Source organism: Tamandua tetradactyla, chromosome 3 (genome assembly GCF_023851605.1).
Source record: "Tamandua tetradactyla isolate mTamTet1 chromosome 3, mTamTet1.pri, whole genome shotgun sequence".
Classification (NCBI taxonomy): Eukaryota; Metazoa; Chordata; class Mammalia; order Pilosa; family Myrmecophagidae; genus Tamandua; species Tamandua tetradactyla.
Genome location: NC_135329.1, coordinates 202,668,439 through 202,691,664, shown reverse-complemented (window position 1 = coordinate 202,691,664; position 23,226 = coordinate 202,668,439). Strand labels below are relative to the sequence as shown.

The 23,226-nt window shown below is 37.2% G+C and overlaps 1 protein-coding gene across 3 annotated transcripts in view; it reads right to left on the bottom strand.

Annotated features, from left to right (window-relative positions):
- Window positions 1–23,226, bottom strand: part of RHBDD1 (rhomboid domain containing 1) — a 175,223-nt gene that overhangs the window by 72,458 nt on the left and 79,539 nt on the right. For 2 of the 3 annotated variants that reach the window (XM_077155328.1, XM_077155329.1), the window contains one exon: window positions 9,791–9,952. The exons of the other annotated variant lie outside the window; for it this stretch is intronic. In XM_077155328.1, coding sequence (XP_077011443.1) covers window positions 9,791–9,952 — 162 coding nt within the window. The remainder of the gene's footprint in view (window positions 1–9,790; window positions 9,953–23,226) is intronic. 3 annotated transcript variants of the gene reach the window in all.

The window sequence follows — 23,226 nt, the reverse complement described above, 5'->3', positions numbered from 1 at the left end:
CTCTCCCATATCATTAACAGCCCCTTCTATCATGAAAACATTAGAATGGGCATAGCCCAAATACCCCTAAAGAGTTGGAAAAGAGCAAAAGTGATGGTGGAGTTATACAGAGAAGGTCAAGTTTAACAATGAGTGCTGAGTCATTACCTGATATTTCTTGTAGCCTCTAGTACCTTAGACCAGCTAGAAATAAAAACCTAAAATTGTGGTAAAATTTACAACTGTGGAATTGTAACTTATAACAAACTCTGAAATCTGTTCTATAACCAATTGTTCTGATGTTCACAGAAATCTATCACTTTTATGTATATATGTTATTTAAAGAGAAGGAGGAGCATAACAGAGAAGACAGGATTTAACAAATGAGTACGACTGCTGAATCATTATACTGACATTTCTGTTGGTCCCCCATGTCTTGGAGCAGGTAGAGGAAAAAAATGGAAAACTATAGACATTAAATTTACCCACCTGGGGAATTCCTGATATTCTCACAAGCAATAGGGACTACCAATTTAAGAAACCAAGCCCTTGATCTTGGGGCTTGCACTTATAAAACTTAATCCTTCAAAGGAGTACTAAGCTTACTTATAATTATGCCGAATAATTGCAAGCCAGAGAACCTCTTTTATTGCTCAGATGTGGTCTCTCTCTCAGCCAAACTCTTCAAATAAACTCACTACCCTCCCTCCTTATATGGGACATGACTCCCACCCAGGACTGTGAATCTCCCTGGCATTGTGGGGCATGATTTACAGAGATGAGCCTAACCTTGCCATCACGGCATTGAGAAAGCCTTCCTGGCCAAAAGGGGGTAAGGAAACTAAGCAAAATGAAGTTCTAGTGGCTAAGAGGTTTTAAAAAAAGTCAAGAGGTCATTCTGGAGGGTATTCTTATGCACTACATAGGTATCCCTTTTTAATTTCTAGTGTATTAGAGCAGCTAGAAGGAAATACCTGAAACTGCTGAACTGTAATCCAGTAGCCTTGATTCCTGAAGATGACTGTAAAACCATATAGCTTATATGGTTTGAACATGTGATTGTGAAAACCTTATGACTGACTCTTCTTTCATCTAGTGTATGGGCAGCTGAGTAAGAAAATAAAGACAAATAAACAAATAAATAATAGGGGGCATGTATTAATTAGGGTTCTCTAGAGAAACAGAATCAACAGGCAACACTTGCAAATATAAAATTTATATTAGTGCCTCACATGACCGTGGGAATGTAGAGTCCAAAATCCGCAGAGTAGGCTGTGAAGTCGACTATTCCAATGGAGGGTCTGGACGAACTCCACAGGAGAGGCTCATCAGCCAAAATAGGAGGAGCCTGTCTCTTCTGAATCCTCCTTCTAAGGCTTTCTGTGATTAGATTAAGCATCACTCATTGCAGAAGACACGCCCCTTTGGTTGATTACAAATGGAATCACCTGTGGATGCAGCTGACATGATCATGATTTAATTCTATGAAATGTCCTCATCACAACAGACAAGCCAGCACTTGCCCAACCACCACTTGGCCAAGTTGACACATGAACCTGACCATGACAGGGGCATAAAGGGTATGGATGTTTTGGGCGTTGTTTTTATTTTTGTTTTGTTTTGCTTTGGAATAATTAAAATGTTCTAAAATTGATTGTAGTGATGAATGCACAACTATATGATACTGTGAGCCAGTATTATTAATTTGCAAGTTCACAGTTGTAAGTCCATAAAAATGTCAAAATTAAGGCACCAACAAGAGGTTACTTTCACTCAAGAAAGGCTTATGCTGTCCAAAATAGTTCTGCTAGTTGGGAAATCACGTGGCTGGCATCTGCAGGAATCTGGGTTCTAGACACTTCTCTCGGGTAGGAAGGCACACGGCAATATCTGCTAGCTTTCTCTCCTCATTTCATAAGGCTTTCCCTGGGGTACCTCCCTTCTGCATCTCCAAAGGTCTCTGGCTGCATGGGCTCTACAGCTTTTTTCAAAATGGTTCCCTCTTAAAGGGCTTCAGTAAGCAACCCCATCCTGAATGGGTAGAGACACATCCCCATGGAGACCAACTAATCAAAAGCTACCACCCACAACTGGATGGGTCACATCTCCATGGAAATAATAAAAAAGATCCCCTCTGGCAACACTGAATGAGGATTAAAGAAACGGCTGCCCCCCACAAGATTGGATCAAGATTAACACATGGCTTTTCTGGGGTACATAATAGCTTCAAATGGGCACACTGCATTATAAAAAAAGGTTCAATTTTCCAAAAAGATAAAAAGAATTATAAATAAATGTATATTGGGCTAACATAAGAAAAAATTCCTGAAGAAAAAACAGGCAGAATTGATAGTCACCTCTCAACCAAGAGGCTGTATAAGATGCACCAGGGTGCTGTTACCCCACAGGATCTTTGAACAACTAGCAAAAATTGGTAGAGACATTCTCAAAACTTCAGAAAAAAGTTAATGGGTCATAGTAACTGAACAAGTATTGGATCAAAAAAAATGTAGCTTTCCAAAGGGTAAGGGAGGGTGGGCTATGGTGGCTCAGCAGGCAGAGTTCTCACCTGCCATGCTAGAGACGCGGGTTTGATTCCCAGTGCCTGCCCATGCAAAAAAAAAAAAAGGGTAGGGGAAGCTCTTGTTGTGTCTGCTGGCCCGTCACCCACCCCTTCTCAGCATGATGTGAAGCCAACCTGTATTCCCATTGTAGGTCCCTGTCCCTGTTCTGGAGGGATCAGAGCAACTCCTGTGCACATCCTGGGGTGCCTGTATGTCAGTGCCAATCTACTGGGTGGCAACCTGAAAGAATGAATCAGGAAAGCAGTCTGTGGCTTGCCCTCCCAGCACTTTCCCTGAAGGCAGAAGCAGCTTACAGATAGCTTAAGCAGTGTAAGGAAAAATTTAGTCAAAGTGGCTTAGGGAAAAGTAATATTGGCTTTAGGACATAAAATAAGAGTTCACGGGAGAAGGTAAAATTTATTTCATAGAGAACAGAGGAAACATTTGGATTCCAGTTAATAACAGAATACCTAAAGCCATGAGTGAGCACAAGATCAGGACAAAATGGAGGCTCAGAAAAGAAGGAGGGGACGTTGCACTTTACTTTTCCCTTGTGTTGATATTCTTGATAGAAGAGCTAAACTCTGAAGGAGTGTACCAGCTAAAACAGAGACAATTTGCAAAGACTGTGAAAGTACTGTTTTTTTCTCCATTGATTGGTTTGCTTGTGTTAGCTCCTGGCACTCAAGGAAATTTCTGTCATATCACTACTTGCATAGAAAGATACTGTTAAGAGAATGGAAAGACAAGCCACAGACTAAAAGAAAATATTTGCAAATCACACACACACACACACACACACACACACAATAATGGACTTGTATCCAGAATACACACACAAAAATTCTTAAAATGCAACAATAAGTAAACAACTGAAAAAAAAAGACAAAAAGAAACAATCCAATTGAAAATGGGCAAAGTAATTGAACAGAAATTTCACCAAAGAATACATAGAGATGGCAAATAAACACATGAAAAGAAATATCATCAGTAATTATGGAAATACATATTGAAACCACAATCTGACACCATAATAAACTTATTAGAATGGTTAAGATGAAAATAACAGAAAATACCAAGTGCTAAGGGGAATTCAGAACACCTGGAACTCTCATACAGTGCTGGTGGGAATGCAAAATGGTACAGCCACTTTGGAAAATCATTTTGAAGTTTCTTAAAGAGCTCCCTATACCTGGATCACAGTTGCATTTTACTAAATGAAAAAAGCCAGACCCCAAAGCTACATATTGTATGATCCCATATGTATGACATACTGGAAAGGCAAAATTACAGAGATGGAGAACAGACCAGTGGTTAACAAGGATCAGGGGTGGGGGGAGGTCGAATACAAAAGGATAGTACAAGGGAAATATTTTGAGTAATGGAACTGTTCTGTATCTTGACTGTAGTGATGGGTACACAACTCTTGTAAAAACTCACAGAAGTGTACATCTCAAAGAGTGAATTTTATCATAAATAAACTTAAAAGTAGATCAATAAAAATCTATAACGGAATCCAATGAAATAATGGATGGCCTTGCAAAAGACCCTTAGTTAGAAAGTTGTTGGGGAACAAGATATTCATAAAGTGATATAATATCACGGCATAGATGATTGCTAATGACAAAGGGAAAAATGTACCTTTGCAATGGAAAGATTTGGCCATAACAATCTTGAACCCAGTGATTAAACTTGGCAATATTACTAGTGAGAAAAACTGGCATTGTGTGCCTCCTGGTATGATGCAATATGAAGAACACAGCAACATCTATGGCATATCTTGCTAAAATTGCTTAGCCTAAGTTTAATTAAATCACAAATGTACATGTCAATATATAGGAAATATAGGGAAGAGAGGAACAAGTTAAATGACACCATGAAGAGACAATTGGAGAAGATGGGATTTCTGTAATTCAACAGGGTTGATCTCCCCCTCACACACACAAAAAAACCATCATAGGGGAAAAAAGCAGGATGTGAGTCTATATGAAAAAAGACATAACAAACAAATGCAATTTAGGAACCTTGAAAAACACAGACTATACAAGTCATTTTTTGAGAAAATTGGGAAATTTTGTATTTGGACCAGATATTTGGTGTTATTAGGGAATTAATATTCTTTGACATAACAATGGTTTTGTGGGTTAGTAGCAGAATGTCCCTTATTCTTAGGAGACACATGTTGAATTATTTAGATGCAAAGTAATATAACATCTGCAACCTACTTTCCAAGGATTTAGCCAAAACACATGCATATATGTGTTTCCATATTCAAATAAATTTGGGGAAATCTGCAAACTATATTCCCTTGAAGAGCTACAATGACACTGGCATACTCACTAATAAATTTTGCAATTAAGAAACCAATTTATTAATGCTTTCCAAACTTGTTTCACTGCTTTTCTAAACTTTATTTCTAATGAATGTTTTTAATAGTATATGGAACTAGTCCCAAGAAAACTGAGCTAAAGAGACTGCCTTAAGTATATTATATAGTAATGGGCACTAGCAAAGGAAGTAGCTTTACAAATTTATGTCAATTTCAATTACATTTTCTTTAAAATACTTTGTGATTATCTTATTAGCCATATAAAACTAAGGAGACTTTTTTAAGGATTTTATTAGACTTTTTTTCTATGGAAAAATGCTTGGTTTGAATTTGGTGATTTTATAAAATTCTAACAATATTATACTACTTTGTCCCTGACTTTTATTTCATTTGAAATTAAGTTGTAATCATATTTTTATGACATTAAATTCAAAGCAAGATTTTTAATTGATGTATGATATTCTCACTTTATGGCTAAGCCATGACTGAATTAACACTTACACTGTTGTACAAACTTCAATTCCATTCAAGTTTTTTGATAGTATATTTAATTGTGGACTAAATAACTAGTGTACCCATTTTGGATCATATCTGTATATTTCCTTAGGTTAGATTTCAAGTCATGGTATTATTGAAGGTAAGCCTCTTGATTAATATTTCCACTGTGTTTTTCAGAAAGATTATACCAGTTTGTATTCTTATCAACAGCATATGGAAATACCTATATCATTAGTAGCAATAAATGTGGTAATATTGAAAAAAGACTCTCTACTAATACGGAACAAATTATTTTCAGAGGCACATCGGCCATTTATAACTCTTCTTTTGAAGTATATGTTATAGTTATTTTCACAATTCTTAACAGGGGTTAGTAAGCTATTTACATATTAGTGATATCAATTCTTTGTCAAATTTGTTGTTAGAAAATCTATTGCTCTTCTCTTCAATAATTTTTACATTATATTCTTTTTAAAATGTCCTTTATCTAAAATCAACAAAGAACTATTCAACTGTATTTGTTCTTTATACAGTTTCTTTTCTTTTAAAATTTTATTTATGTATTCATTACATTTAATTACAGTAGTTTAGAATTTGAGTATATGGTGTGGTTAAGGGTCTATACCTGATTTTCCCCCCAAGCTTTTAAATTTTTCAAGTACAATTTATTCAATAAACAGTCTTTTAATTCCACAAATCTTTCTATTCTACAAACTTAAAAAAAAAACACACAACTAGATATACTGCTGTTTGTGGAATAGAGTCACTACAATGAAAAAGCTAAACAAAGCCATTATGTTTCAAGTGTACCAAGTGCCTATTTGAGTGAAAAATATCAAGTACTGGGTGTTTGTGTGAGTTTCTGTGAGGGAAAAGAAGAGAATGTTGTATATTCTGAAAATACATCTTTAGGAGAAATGGAAAAGGAGAATAAATATCTATGACTTTGTAAAAATAAAAGGTGAGAGTGAAAAGAATTCAGTAAAAACTATAGCTCTTATTCGGAATAGTGTAAAGAATTCAGTAAAAACTCTACAGCTCTTATTCGGAATAGCTTTACACTATGTTAGGAATTAACTCCATACTCAAAAACAGATGCCAGATTTTTCCACACCAAACAATTAGTTAGGTAGAGGTAGAAGCAAAACCACTGGTTTTAACATCTCCAAAATGTTATTTTCTCCAAGTAGCCTTAGATTCTCTGCTGAATAAAAAAAACTTTTTAAAAATAAAAATCCTTATTTCACTATAATGTTTTAAGGATGTGATGGTTTGAAATAAAGGTAGGAGAGAATTTTGAGTTAATTCTGATATTTAGTAAGCTGTTCTCTTCTGAAGTAGAAGTTTTTTTTTAAGAGTAAGATTTTAACATATCCAAATCATACAGATTATTTTCTGAAAGCTCTCAAGGTAATGTGTCTGATTTTCTTTAGCCTGTTACTAAGTGACATTTATTTTTAAGCTGGAAAAATCAGAATTAATTACTTATAGTAACCTAATAACAAACCTATTCTTTATTAATGAAACAGTAACAAAAATCTACACCTAGATGAAAATGCAAAACCTCATTCTTTGTAGCTTTTCTCAAGTCTCCAAAATTGCTCCAAAATCACCAGGCCCAATAGAGGATGCTTTCATCTGCAGATCTGCCACACTAATGCCTCTGAGAGATAAGAAGACTAAATCCTTTAAAGAAGACATATTCTCCTTCTTTTTCCAATATAATTTTATTACTAACTACCTCTATAATTACTTATGGGGACATATAAGAAACGTTTAAAAATAAAACTACAAAATGAATTCTTGACTTCTTGCATTTTCTTTCCTGATTATGTTAATATAGGGGATTTTCTAAGTCCCACATTCAAGCATTCTAACTGTATCAGTCTAATTGATTTTTCTCCTCTGAATTTTGATCATCCTTTAATTACTTTTGAAGTCTTAGACTACATATTTTCTTAATAGAAGGTAATAATTGGATATTCCCCCCAAAAATATGTCTAAATCTTTTCTACATTATCTTGACCCTTGGTTCTTGAAGCTTTATTTAAATTTAGCCTAGAAAGGGATAGAGGTGGATTATATGAAGTCCATGCTGAGTAGCTTTGCCCTGCTCTACTTGTCCCATAGTATGTCTATCCCAGCAGCAATTAAGTCTCTGTATGCATAAGAATAATCATGAGAACTTAAAATATAGGCTCTGGGGGTCCACCACTAGATTTTGAAATTCCATGGATAAAGCAAACTTCCAGTAGTTGTGAGACTACTAGTTCACGCATTTTACAAAAATAGCCCCAACTCTCCACCCTCTCTATCTACATCCTTGACAATGTGACTTTTCAGTTCTGCCTGTCAAGAAATGGAGTCTGTCTACTGATCCCATGAATCAGGGCTGGTCTTGGAACTTGCTTTAGCAATAGCATGAGGTGGAAATGACAATGTGCCAGAGCAACTTCTGCTTATTTCCACATCATCTCTTGGAACTCTTGCTGCTGCCTTGTGAACCAGCCTGGACTGGCCTGTTGGGTGGTGAGCCAAGTGTAGCCCAATCCCCACCATCACCTTGGATGACAGTCAGCCAGGCATGTAAACTACGTCATCCTAGTTGCTGACTGCAGACATTTTAGCCCACCCAACCCAGATCAGCCAAGCCTGCCCAGATCAGCAGAATCACCCAGCTTACCCAAAGACACATAAACAAGAATAGATACTTATTGTTTGAAGCTACCAGTTTTAGGGTGATTTGTTATTACATAGTAATAGATAACTGATACACCACAGTTGTGATACTCCTCACTTTGAGAAATACTGTTTTATTTTGTCCTTTCTACTTCTCCTGCTACCTGTATAACTGAGGTCTCCATTATTTCCTGCTCAAACTATTCCTCTACCTGTTATGTACCCCCTCCACTCCAGTGTTGCTGATAAGACTGTATTCCTTAAAGTCTAAAATCATGGCGTCACAATTTATGTATTCTTGCTGTCTAGCCGAATACTTGGTACCCAAAGGTGCTTAATCTTTGCTTTTCAAATGACTGCTACCAAATTCAGAAATACAGCTCTGATCATATCACTGTCCCATGTAGAAACCTCTATTGGCACTTACACCATAGACTAAATCCATTTTCCTCTTAGACTAATACATTTCAGGATCCAACCTAGCTTTCCAGCCCTCTTCCCCTTCTTCAAGTCTCCATTCTGAAGGAGAGCAGGCTGAACTTGTCCCTCACTCTGTTGTTTGTGCTGCTGCTCAGACTACTGCCTAGAATGGCCTGCCATACCTCTGCAGACGCTACTCTTTCTTAAAGATTCAACTTAAATGCCATCCTCTCTGTGATGCTCTCTTCACAGCTTTAGGTAAGAAAAAAACCAGCACCCCTCACTACCTCCAGCACTTAGTCTGGGCCTCTCTCCGGGATCTGATATTATGGATGTTGTACTTTGTATTATCGCTGCTCTTTGAGAGCCTGAATTTTTTTTAGTGCACTCTGTCTTTCACGACTCTGTACTCCTCATTGTACCTGGCACTGTACATGGAACATACTGAGACCTTAATAAATGCCTGCTGAATTAATAGATGACTTTGGTCACTATTAAAACAATAAAAACATTAATCATCAAATTCATAACCCAAAACCAGAAGAAAGATGGCAGAATAAATACAGTGGTTCAAACTGGTATAGATCAATTTGTGTAAGAATCTTCTGGAAACTGGTATAGATCAATTTGTATAAGAATCTTCTGGAAACTGGTATAGATCAATTTGTATAAGACTCTTCTGGGGGCCACGGTGGCTCAGCAAGTAAGAGTGCTTGCCTGCTATGCCCGAGGACCCGGGTTCGATTCCCGGTGCCTGCCCATGTAAAAAATAAATAAAATAAAAACTAAAAAAAAAAAAAAAAAAAAAAAAGGAATCTTCTGGGAAGCCTGTTAAAAATACAAACCCCTATGTTCTGCTGTCAGAGAGACTGGTTCAGCAGGTGTGGGATAGAACCCTGAATCTGAATTCTTATCATGCGTCCATGTGATTGGGAGGGGGGTGATTTGTGGGCAGTACTTTGATATACAATTTTTTTTTACAGATATGAATTCCAACGTAGACCTCTTTTTCTCATGCACCTAAGAATTGTTTGCTTGTTTTTGTTTTAGTTTCATGACCTTAATGCCAAAGCAGTGAATGCAGCAGGGCTATAAAAAGAAACGACTTTAACAATACATACAAGGTCTGGCACCTTATTAGCTTAGTTTGCTGGGAATATGGCATCACACCCCATTCTTTGTAATCACAATCCGCACACATTTTTTCATCTACATATCCTTTTTATAAACTATTTAAAGTTTAATTTGCTGCAAACAGTCCTTTTTCAGACCACCTCACCATGTGAGGCTCTAAAATAACCCGAGGGTGCACAACTCGTACCTCTGTCCTGAAGGCTGGCTCTCAGCGCTCTCTCCAGCTGCTCATCTTCACTCAGCCCCGCTGTGTAAACATCATAGTTCCTCGGCTCCTCATAGCTCCTTGGGCCTTGCTCGTAGTAACGGGGTGGGCCATATGGATAAGGACCCTGGTACCCAGAGTAGCCTGCAAGCACAACGCAGGTTATAGAGCACTGCCAAGGACTGTTCTTTGCTTCATGTTCCCATTTCCTATTTTGCGTAATCAAAGGCAAGAAAGTAAGCCATATTATCACTCTGGGTATAGTGATAATCCTCCAAATGAGAAAAGATGCTGAGTGGAGAGTGGCTCTAGGAGGGCAGGAAATAAATGTCCTGTCACTGCTCTATCCCCCAGTGCTCAACGTGGGGCCAGCAATGACTGACTCCTTATGTGCTCTAGAGGAAAGAAGAGGTCAATTTAAGCAGTCATGAGGGATACTGGAGAGAGGGCTGAGATGGCTACTGACATATGGAGCGGATTCTTTCAGCTTGGAGCAAAGTAAAAGTTGGGAATATTTTTGGTGATGTTCTGACTAGAGTCAAGAAAATGGATGAACCCATAGCTGATAAAGTCCTACTGCCCTGTGGCTCCAAAAATAAGAGGCAGACTAATGTTTAATGCATATGCTATGGTATTTCTGTGGTGGGGACGATACTGTGGATGATTATAACTGCAGAAGCCAATTTATCTGCAGTTATAATTCAAAGGCAAAGATCACAGTTTCCTCTCATGGTACATCTATTAACAACAAAATTCGTAGCTAGATGAAACAAGGGAGAGGAAACAACCTGGTCATTTAATTATGGTTTTAGTATCAAACTCAGATATCCCATTCATAAAGGTCAATAACAGAGCAAAGTTCATTTTTGCAAGGTATTTCTATCAAACTATTCAGTCAGCTTGAGTTTACTCCTCATATTTTCATTAATCACCTATTATTGAATTTGTTTGGAAGGGACTCCCCACCACCCATTCTACCCAGAAGATTACCAATCTGATTCTGGTGTGAATGGGAAATAACCATCAGTCTAATTTTTTTCCCTCTTACCAGCCATTATTATACCTTTTAAAACATGACTTTTCTAGTGTTTAATTAATGTGCTTTCTGTTGTTGCTGAAAATTCCTAACATTTACTATGAGCCATGTTATCTCCTTATAACCCAGTTGTAGTACATGCCTGAGTTTAAGTTCTATTGCCTTAATAAATCTATAGAAAAAAAAATACAATCAAGCCAAAAAGAGGGCAGAATCTAGTTCACTAGGATTTCATATTCAGAATTTTTGATAATTTGGTTTGAGGCTATTTTTAAACTTACTTTTTATTGGTAATGAATAAAACACTGTCTTAAATATAAAATTAAAATTGTTTATCTGTCTCCCATAAAATATTTTCAGGCACTCTAAAAGGCTTCATTTTCACACAATGAAATGATAATAAACCACAACTCTAGTTTCAGCTGATAATCTACTGTAATGATATGTGTTTATTTAAATATTTGTCATGTAAATTACTTGTTTTTATAACAGTTGCCCATTGAAATAGATTTCACATACTATATCATTGTTGTACAGATATACTAGAAACCATTAATGGTCATAAGAGTTACGCAACCATCACCATGATCAATTTTAGAATATGACCTTATTTCCAAAAGAAACTCCCCATCCCTATCCTCCCATCCTCCCTATCCCTAAGCAACCACTAATCTAATTCTAGAGATTTGCCCATTCTGAATATTTCAAATAAATGGAATCATGTGATCTTTTGTGACTGGTTTTTCTTTAGTTTTTCATGTTTTCAAGTTCATCCATGTTATAGTATGTTTTAGTACTAAATTCTTCCTTATAGCTGAATAATATTCCATTTTGGGGATACATCGCATATCACATTTTGCTTATCTATTTATTAGTTGATGTACATTTGGGTTGTTTCCACCTTTTGGCTATTATGAATAATGCTGCTATAGAAACCGTGTACAAGTTTTTGTGAGACCTATGTTTTCAGTTCTCTTGGATATTTACCTAGCAGTTGCTGGGTCATAGGATACTTTTATATTTAATCATTTGAGGAATTGCCAGATTGTTTTCTACAATTGCTTTACCATTTACATTCCCACCAACAGTTTATGAGGATCCCAACTTCTCTACATCCTCTGCAATACTATTATCTGTCTTTTAAAGTATACCCATTCTAGTGGCCCTGAAATGGAATCACACTGTGGTTTTGATTTGCATTTCCTTAGTGACTAAGGAAGTTGAGCATTTTTCTCACGTGCTTAGGCCATATGTATATATTTTTTTGAGAACTGTCTCTTCAGAGCCTTTGCTCCTTCTTATTGATTGTTATAATATTCTCCAAGCTTTATTCTATTTTACAGAATGTCCTTGAAAGTAACAAAAAGGAATGATTTAAATAAAATCATTCAGGCTTTTGTGGGCTAATTTTGCACAGTCTTCCTCCTAATACAGTAAAAATTAGTAGAGATTTCCTAAATGCCTTTAATAACCCAACTTCTGTATTCTATTATAGGTTTCCCATGTCCAAATATTAATGCTATTGATATTTAACACAGAAGAAGTAGCTAAGTACATTTCCCAAATCTTCAAAGTGGCTAAGGGCAGAACTAGGATCTGGGTTTAATTCTAAACATGTACATTCCTCCTAAATTAGTCTCCACCCAACAGAAACATCAGAGAAACTAAGCTCCCACTGCTTTGCCGGAGAACAACTATCAGCAAGTTTCATATCCTAAGGGTAAAGGAGACTGTGGCAATGCTACAAATCTTGTTTTTCATATTTCTTACACATGTATGCAAAAAAGTCCTTTCATTTAATGGTAAGTGATCAAACACTATTAACATGTGTAATTCACAAAGAACAAAAGAAAGGGTAAAATTATATATTTGAATGTAGGTAAGAGGGGGATATTTTCATTTGCAGGTACGTTATGAGAAAAAAAATTCTATGCAATTGTACAATAGAAATAGTGAACCCTAAGCTAAACCATGGACTATAGTTAATAGTACAATTAATAAAATGTGCTTTCATCAATAGTAACAAATGTACCACACTAACGCGGTGTTTAATAAACAGGATGATATATAGGAACCATGTATTTTATGCATAATTTTACTATAAGCCCACAATTTCCCTAATTAAAAAAAAAAGCATCAACCATTCCAAAAGACTAATAGAATATTTATGGATAAGTTACCAATTACCAAGAGATGCTTGGATAGTCCTTGAATAGAGAGGTTGCCTGATTCCCTAAGAGTGCCAATTATTTCATTGCAATACAAAAAGCATATTGGACAGTTTCCTATATGGTTCATTACCACTTTAAAATCCCTGTGGAAAGTTGTTCTGTTATGGAAGGTCTAAGCAGCATTTCTACCTATTCACCTCCAAAAATGTTCAGCTAATTAAAAATCCAAAATAACCCAAAGGCTCTGACTACTCATCTTTTCAGTACTATATAATATTCATACAGGAAGTACAGATATTACATATATATATGGTTTTAACAGATTATGGTGATTTGAGGCAACATTTTCTTAATATAGAAGAACATTTCTATTCATGTTATTTCTTATTTAAAAGCAATCTAGTAGTGCCTTAATGAAATAAGGTCTACAATTCTAAACATCTGAACATTATAAAATCTAATTTGGTACTTGTCAGACAAAAAGTGGAGAGAGAAAGAAAAAGTTTGGGTGCCTTAAGTCAAACAGACTAGCGTGGTTAAAGATTTTATTTCATCAACCATAAATCATCGACAAGCCCCAAAATCCCATCAACATCTATTATAATGAGAACACGTCGCCTAGGATGGAAAATTTTCTACAGCTGTTCCATTGGCCCAATCAGATTTTTAAATCTTAATAATGAAATTCCTGGAGAGAACTAACAATAAACACTTAAGATAAATAAGTTTAAATTATATCCTAAAATGAACACTAGTTTAATATTCTTTGTTGCTATATACTTTGGCTAGGTAATAAAAGAAATTCTGGTTATCATTATTCTATTAACTACTCCATCTGTTCCTTATACACATACCAAGATTTCATGGCAAAGGAGATCAAGAAACACCACCAAGATTAGAAAAATTGATAACAGCTTTTTAAACATTCATGAGGTTCTTTGACTTATAAAGCCTTTCCCAGCTAAGGACAGTCATATTAAGAATAAATCATTACTTGTAAGAGATACATATGCTCTCATAAAAGTTCCCTGGATGACCATTATCATGGCCACCTGGCCTTATATAGCTCTGCCTTTGAAGAAATCCAATCACTTCAGAGGAAGGAATATAAATATGGTAATCTTTAACCGGGGTAAGAAAGGAAAAAGGGTCTTTTATTTCTGCCTTTAATTTCTCTGGTCCGTGTGCCTGCTGTGTCTATGTCTCTTCCATATGAAGGAGGAAAGGTGCAGGTTTCCCTTTTCCCTTTCTCTTTTAAATAAATGGAGTGCCAAAAAAAAAAAAAAAGACAATAAATGGAAATGCACTTTTTTCAAGGTGAAATCAGCAAAATGCCTACATCTGAGAGTCTTGTACAGTACACCAACCTGCATTTTCAGTCACAGCTCTATCACTAACTTCCTGTGTGGTTTTAGTCAAATTACTTAATCTTTCTAAACCTTAATTTCCCTACTGTTACATGAGCTCTTAAGACCAAGTAATCTACAATAGTTTAAGCCATGTCTATGCACAAGTATGTCCAAGTTCTTGCTGTCCAGAAGAACACTCCTGCTTCTTTGGGAGATTTTAGGAATGGAACCAAGTGAGAGGCCCTTTGTCTCCCACCTTGTAGAGAGAATAAAGTCAACAGGAGGAGAGAAACCATGATAGGAGATAGAATCATGTTGGTCTTTTTGTCCATCCCAGCTCTTCCTAGTCACATAAGCCAATAAAGCCCCTTTTCTATGTAAGTCACTGTAAACTGGTCACTAGAACCCAATGCTCTTCCATTCGGCTAGATTTATCAGGCGTGTAGAAAACTACTCATCACCTCCTCTCTTTGGCAAACCCAGGGACACAAGCAGGTAAACTGCCATTGTCCAGCCCAATTTCCTCCACCACCCAAAGCCACGTTTCTAGAATGCTAAGCATTCAAATCAGCAGAGATGAATCCTCCACAAGTGAAAGCATCTTCTTAGGACCAGGGTCCCAGGCCTAGCAAACCCCAATCATTTAAGCCAATGATTTTTGTCCCTGATTCCATTAGAATCACCTGGGAAGCTTAAAAAAAAAAACCCAAGTCCTTTCCTCTACCCTCCATTCTGATTTAATTAGACAGAGGTAAATCCAAGTGAAGGAGAGGATGTAAAAGATTTCCAGGTGTTTTGAATACACAGTCATAGCTGAGAATCACAACCCAAGTCTTTAGAACTACAGCCAAATTATAGATGCAGTCTCTCAACTGGTAGTGTCACTCCACTGATTAAACCTTTGGTGGCTCTCAAGCACATTAGGGATAATCCCAAACTGTATGAAAAGCCCTTTATTCCAGCTGCTTTCCTTAACTTCTACTCATTTATCAAGACCCAGCACACTGGAAAGATGGTGGCATAGGAAGGTGTGGGATTTAGTTTGTCTTCTGGGGCAGCTAGTAAGTAACCAGGAAGTCTGGAACTATTGCAGGATTCCCATGACTTAGACATATGCACCAGACTGGAATGGGTAGAAGGGCCTAGGATCACAGCAAAGAACTGTAAGTCTCTCAAACCATAAGGCTGGCACTCTTGCTCCACTGGAATGGCAAGCTACTTGGAAGTTACTTACCTATGGGAAAAAGAAGCAGTCTCTACTAGGAGCACGGGAAGGTAGCTCAACCAACCTCCAACTGCAGAATTAATTAACAAATTCGACTGCGGAATACAAGTTCCAAACACAGATAAACGTAGAACAAGCACAAAAGGAACCTGGAGGTTTCCCCCAGGAAAAGAGGAGGTGTAGCTGATGAAAAACAAAAAAAATACAGGCTTTTGGAATTGGCCAAGCCCAGAATACCGGAAAAGGGCTTTTCCCCAAGAAAAGTGGCAGATAGAGCCAAGTACCAGCTCTGGCTCTTGATTGGCAAACTGGAGAATGGAGTCTAGCTTTGAAAAGGATTTTTTTTTCTTTCTTTTCTTTTTTTTTTCTTTCACTTTTTAGTGCCCATTAAATAAAGCTGCAGGCATTCTCAGGTTTCAGCACTGACCCAGGCATGGGCAGAGTTAAGGAACATCTGAGATATAATGTAACTAGTCAAGTGAAGGAGATACTTCGCTAAAGGGCATGTCTTCCCCAAGAAAAGATGGGAGAGAGCAGGGCCCAGAAAAAGTGGAGGGTCTTATTCGGAGAATTCAAACTTCAGGGTCTGGAAAATAGAAACCATTTAGGCCAGTTTTCTCCCTCAGCCTCTGTCTCAACCACGCCCCTGGCAGGGGCAGGTTCTGCTGATATTAAAGGCACTGTCCCACTTTACACACGTGGGGAGATGTGGGCTGACCAGTGCCACCTGGTTGACAAGATAGGCAAAACACAGATTACATTCTAGAGGTCTCACAGAAAAGACTGGCAGCATGTTAGGTCTCATCCTCAGTGAATTTTGATATTGACTGACACTCATCCTGAGTCTTGGGCCTGTCTTGAAAAATCTGATTGAGGTAGAACCTATCTGGAAGGGCAATATCCAGAAAAACAAGAGATGAAAAATTCTGATCAGTTAAAAAGAAGCTAAGCCAGAGGCCTAGAATTAGTTGAAATGAATGTTAAAGAACAGATAGAGAACAAAGCCAACCAACAAGAAAACACTAGGTAAAAGAGAGAAACGACTTCCAGAATAAACTAATCAAAGAAATCAGATGTCCAGACACCAGCAAAAAATCACCAGTCATACTAGGAAGAAGGAAGATATGGCCCAGTCAAAGGAACAAACTAACACTTCAAATGAGATACAGGAGTTGAAACAACTAATTAAAGATGTTAAAATAACCTTCTAAATCGAATCAATGAGCTGAGGGAAGATATGGCAAAAAAAGATGAAGGATATAAAGAAGACATTGGGTGACCATAAAAAACTGAAAAGCTTGAAAAAACAAATGGTAGAGCTTATGGGAATGAAAAGCATAACAAAAGAGATGAAAAGCATAATGAAGACATACAACAGCAGATTTGAAGAGGCAGACGAAAATTGGTGACCGAGAGGACCAGACATCTGAAATTCTACACACAAAAGAACAGAAAGGGAAAAGAATGGAAAAATATGGGCAGGGGCTCAGGGATTTGAATGTCAATATGAATACATGTATTATGAGCATCCCAGAAGGAGGAGAGAAGAGAAGAGGCAGAAAGAACAATGAATGAAATAATCACTGAAAATTTCCCAACAGTTATGAAAGATATAAAATTACAGATCCAAGAAGCACAGTGTAACCCAACCAGAACAGATCTGAATAGACATACTCCAAGACACTTACTAATCAGATTGTCAAATGTCAAAGACAAAAAGAGAATTCTGAAAGCAGCAAAAGAAAAGTGATCCACCACATACAAGCGTAGCTCAATAACACTATGTGCAGATTTCTCAGCAGAAACCATGGAGGCAAGAAAGTAGCTGTATGATATATTTAAGATGCTGAAAGAGAAAAACTGCCAAACAATAGTTCTATATCCAGCAAAAATTTCCTTCAAAAATGAGTGAGATGGTGGGCCACAGTGGCTCAGCAGGCAGCGTTCTTGCCTGCCATGCCAGAGATTCGGGTTCGATTCCTGGTGCCTGCCCATGCAAAAAAAAAATAGTGAGATGCAAAGGATAGGCTAAGTTTACTTAAAATTAGGCCTAAGAGTCATCCTCAGAGAACCTCTTTTGTTGCTCAATGTGGCCTCTCTCTAAGCTGACATGTGAATTCATCACCCTTTCCCACTACATGGGACATGTCTTCCAAGGATATAAATCTCCCTGGCAACATGGAACAGAACTCCTGGGATGAGCTGGGACCTGGCCTCAAGGGACTGAGAAAGCCTTGTTGATTAAAAGGGGGAGGAGAGAAATGAGACGAAATAATTTGTCTTTTATTATTTTGTGGCTGAGAGATTTTAAACAGAGTTGAGAGGTTACCCTGCAGGTTGTTATTATGCATTATATAGATATATAACAGTTTGCTAGCTGCCAGAATACAGTTTAAAAAGGGGAATTTAATAAGGTGCTAGTTTCTAAGGCTATAAGGCTGAGAAATGTCCTAAGTTCTAAGTTCTAAGGCTGAGAAAATGTCCCAGTTAAAACAAGTCTATAGAAATGCCCAATCTAAGGCATCCTGGGAAATATACTTTGATTCAAGAAGGCTGATGAACTTCAGGGTTTCTCTCTCAAGGGGAAAGGCACATGGTGAACACAGTAAGGGTTTCCCTCTCAGCTGGAAGGGCACATAGCGTACATGGTATCACCTGCTAGCTTCCTCTCCAGCTCCCCAGGAGGCATTTTCCTTCACCTCCAAAAGTTGCAGGCTGGTGGACTCTCTGCTTCATGGTGCTGTGGCGTTCTCTTCTCTCTCAGATTCTCCTTTCTCTAATATGTTTCCTCTTTTATAGGATTCCAGTGAACTAATCAAGACCCACCTGGAATGGGTGGAGACATTTCTCCACCTAATACAGCTTTACAACCACTCTTGATTGAGTCACATCTCCAGGGAGATGATCTAATTAAAGTTTCAAACATACAGTGCTGGATAGGGATTAGAAGAAATGGCTGCCTTTACAAAACAGGATTAGGACTAAAATATGGCTTTTCTAGGGTACTTATATCCTTTCAAACTGGCACAATCCCTTTTTAGTGTATGGTGTACTGAAGTGGCTAGAGGATGTACCTGAAACTGTTGAGCTGTGTTCTAGTAGCCTTGATTCTTGAAGATGATTGTATAATGATATAGCTTTTACAATGTGACTGTGTGATTGTGAAAACCTTGTGTCTGGTGCTTTTATCTAGGGTATGGATAGATGAGTAGAAATATGAACAAAAAATAAAAAATAATAGGGAGGACAAAGGTTAAAATAAATTAGGTGGATGGAAATACTAGTAGTCAATGAGAGGGAGGGGTAAGGGGTATGGTATATATTTTTTCTTTTTTCTTTTTATTTCTTTTTCTGGAGTGATACAAATGTTCTAAAAAATGATCATGGTAATGAGTACAAAACTATGTGATGATATTGTGAGCCACTGATTGTATACCATGTTTAGAATGTTTGTATGATAAGATTATCAATAAAAACATCTTTTAAAAAAACAAAAATGAGGGGGAGTTTTAAATATTTTCAGATTAACAGACACTAAGAGAGTTTGTGAAAAAGAGACCTGCTCTACAAAAGAAATACTAAAGGGAGCATTACAGGCAGATAGAAAAAGACAGGATAGAGAGGCTTAGAGACGAGTGTAGAAACAAAGGCTATCAGTAAGGGTAAAAAGAGAGAAAAAAATAAGATATGACATAAAATCCAAAAGACAAAATGGCAGAAGAAAGTATTGCCTTTACAGTAATAACACTAAATGTTAAAGGATTCAAAACCAGAAGGAAAGACAGAGGATAAAAACTGGGACAGCATAACCTAGTGAAACTAGAGAGGACAGTGATGGTGACTAAATACGCAAATATAAGAAAGATTTTACTGTATAAATGTAAACAATATGAATTTTTTCATATTGAATGTCAACATTGCAAGGTGTTTAAAATCGGACGGTGTATGGAAAAATAAAATTAATGCAAACTAGGGTCTATAGATAACAGTAACTTGTAATATGCATCCATTAACTGCATCAAAGTCAATACATAAAAGCTAAATGTCAGTAAGGGGGATATAAGGAGGGGCATGGGATTCTTGTTGTTTTTCTTTTCATTTTTTAATTTTTATTCTTCTTTTTGTTTTTTTCTGTTTTCCTCTTCTTTCTTTGCTGAAGAAATGGAAGTGTCCTCCTATAGACTGTGGTGATAAATGTGTAATGATGTGATTATATCAGGAGCCACTGACTGTTTCTTTAGGATGGATTGTACGGTGTGTGAATAAAACTCTAAAAAATAAACAGAAAGATACAAGTGCTGGAGTAAATGTGAAGAGAGAGATGTAGCTATTCACAGTTGGTAGCAAATAGAACTGTGCAGCCCCTCTAGAGGGCAGTGTGGTGGTTCCGTAAGCATAGGTTTGCCATATGCTATATGTATATACCTGCAGGAACTGGAAACAGGGTCACTAATGGACATCTGCACACTGGGGTTTATGGTGGCAATATTCACGATTTGCAACAGATGGAGGTGGCCGAATTGTACACTACTGATGAACGGAAGGATGAATCTGTGGTGTATACATACAATGGAATATTGAGTGATTGTAAGAAGGAACGAAGTTGTGAGGCATGCAACTAGGTGAGTGAACCTTGAGGACATTATGTCAAGTGAAATAAGCCAGAAACAAAAGGACAAATATTGCAATGTGCAAACTCTGAGAACTGAATTCCAGAGCATAGGTTATCAGGTGATAGAACGTGGGCAAAGATTGAGAGTACAGAATATTCTTATTGCAAAGGTTCCTAGATTGTGTGCTCTTACAGTAGTCACATCTATTACAGATTGTAACTTATTTCTTAATGTTGAGATGCTGAGCTCTTTGTGTATAACCTGGTTGTTTCCTGGAAGTTTGGGTATACTGTGACACATGAGACTCAGAGTTAGAGTTCTGCATCTGTGAAGGACAGCATTATCGCATACAGCAATTGCTAAAGAAGCTGAAAAACAGATGAGACTTCAATTAGAAATATGAATGAAGCTGATCTGGCTCAGACTACATCAAATCAGAAAAAAGGGTAAAGGATGATATTGACTGTATTTTAAAACTTCAACTTCTGTGTGAGACCAAAGAAGGAGATGTTTGTTTGGTACAAACTTTATATTTTCTGTAGCACACTATATAATTTAACTTGTATGGTCAGTTTATTCTAATAAGATAATTACATGGAACCCTGAATAGTGACAAGATCTTGTTATTTTGTACAGGTTAATGTAATGCCCTGATACATCGCAGAGCAATTAGGGCATAAAATAAAAAAGTATTTACAAAGTCCTCTTGAGAGACCAGGTAAAAATGTAGAAATATTAAATTTCCCCACCTGGGGAATTTCTGATATTCTCACAAGCAATAGGGACTACTGATTTAATAAATCAAGCCCTTGATCTCAGGGCTTGCACTTATAAAATTTATTCCTGCAAAAGAGAAGCTAAGCCTACTTACAATTATGCTTAAGAACCTCTTTTGTTGCTCAGATGTAGCCTCTCTCTCTCTAAGCCAACTCTGCTAATAAGCTCACTAAACTCCCCCCTTACAAGGGGCTTGACTCGCACGGGTATAAACCTTCCTGGTGATGTAGGACATGACTCCCTGGGATAAACCTTGTTCTGGCATCAAAGGATTGAGAAATCCTATTTGACCAAAAGAGGGAAAAGAAATGAAACAAAATGAAGTTTCAGCGGCTTAGAGATTTCAAACAGAGTCGAGAGGTCATTCTGGAGGTTATTCTTATGCACTACATAGATATTCCTTTTTAGTTTCTAGCGCATTAGAATAGCTATAAGGAAATACCTGAAATTGTTGGACTGAAATCCAGGAGCCCTGATTCTTGAAGATGATTATGTAACTATATAGTTTATAGGGTGTGAACATGCAATTGTGGAAACATTGTGACTGATACTTCCTTTATCCAGTGTATGGGCAGATGAGTAAGACAAAAATATATATAAATAATTGGGGGGGCACATAAAGAGTATGGGATGTTTTGGGTATACTTTATTTTTTTATTTTTTTGGAGTGATGAAAGGTTCTAAAATCGTGGTTATGAATGCACAACTATATGATGATACTGTGAGCCACTGATTGTATAATTGGGATGGTTATATAGCATGTGACTATAGCTCAATAAAGTTACTATATTCTTTAAAATTAAAATAAAAGAAAGAACAAACAAAAAAGATGCCATCAATTGTGACCTACATTTTAGTTTTGGAGAAGTTACAAAGTTTAAAAACTTGATTGGCCTTTGAATCAATGTCCAATACTTTCAAATACTTTGAAAGTTTGGAAAAGACTGATAAGATTAATGAACAAAACAGGATACGCTATATTTTTTGCTTTATCTTTTTTTATATATTGCCTTCAGTCTTTGAAAAAAATGCATACTATTTCATTGTACCAATATATCATGATTTTTTGCATACATATTTAATTGTTTCCATGTTTTTTTTATCATTCATTTAGAAAAAACTTTGTGGGGGAAAAAAAAAATAAAAGACCCAGCACACCACTTCCTCCAGATAGTTTCCTCTGACTGCTCCCCCACTCCCCTGCCAAGGTAACACTTGATACATTGCATTACAGTTGCAGGAATGGACCTTGTGCTGGTTTGACATTATTATGTACCCCAGGAAAAGCCATGTCCTTTCATCCAATCTTGTGGGGCAGACCTATGGTTGGATGGGACCTCTTGATTACATTGTTCCATGGAGATATGACCCATCCTATCGTGGGTGGGACCTTTTAATTAGGTTGTTTCCATGGAAATGTGGCCCTGTCTTTTCAAGGTAGGTCTTAATCTGCTTACTGGAGTCCTTCAAGAGGGAGACACTTTGGAGAAAGCACAGATGTCTAGAGAGCAAACACAGATACAGATGTCTGGAGAGGCAGAAGGAGCTGAGAGAGCTGTTTGAACCCAGAAGTCAAGAAAGAAAGACAGCAACCATCGCCGTGCGACTTCCCAGGTCACAGTGAAACCCCCGATGAAATAAGCCTTTCTTGAGAGAAGGTATGCTCTTCTTGGTGCCTTAATTTGGATATTTTCATGGCCTTAGAATTGTAACTCATAGCTTAGCAAATTCCCTTTATAAAAGCCAATCCATTTCTGGTATACTGTATTCCAGCAGCTTTAGCAAACCAAGCAGACCACTACTTCTGCCATGAAGGAATAACTGGGACTGGCTTGGCCTTGCCATAATCAATTAGTGTACTGGAGAAAATAAATGAAACAACTATTTTCAGACATTGTATAATAGATAGCACAGAATTTTGAACCCTGAGAGAAGGGAAATAACGGAAAAGAGTAAAAAGGCATTTTCCAGACTGTGGTGCCCGGCAGGGCAATCCAAGCAGAGCACAGCAGGCTCCCTCAGTTGCTGTGTCTAACACAGAGGTAGGGGAAGTGAACAAAGCTGTAGTTCTCAGGACAGAGTGAAGCAGAAGAGAGAGCTATATACACAAAAACTTTCAGAAATCTCCATGGGAGCCCCTGGAGTTTTTTGCTGAATATTAAGTGTGAAGTTGCATGACACCAGGTAAAGAATGATGGAGAAGTTATAAGTTAAACAATACCCAGAGTTCACGCAGGGCTAGGAGGC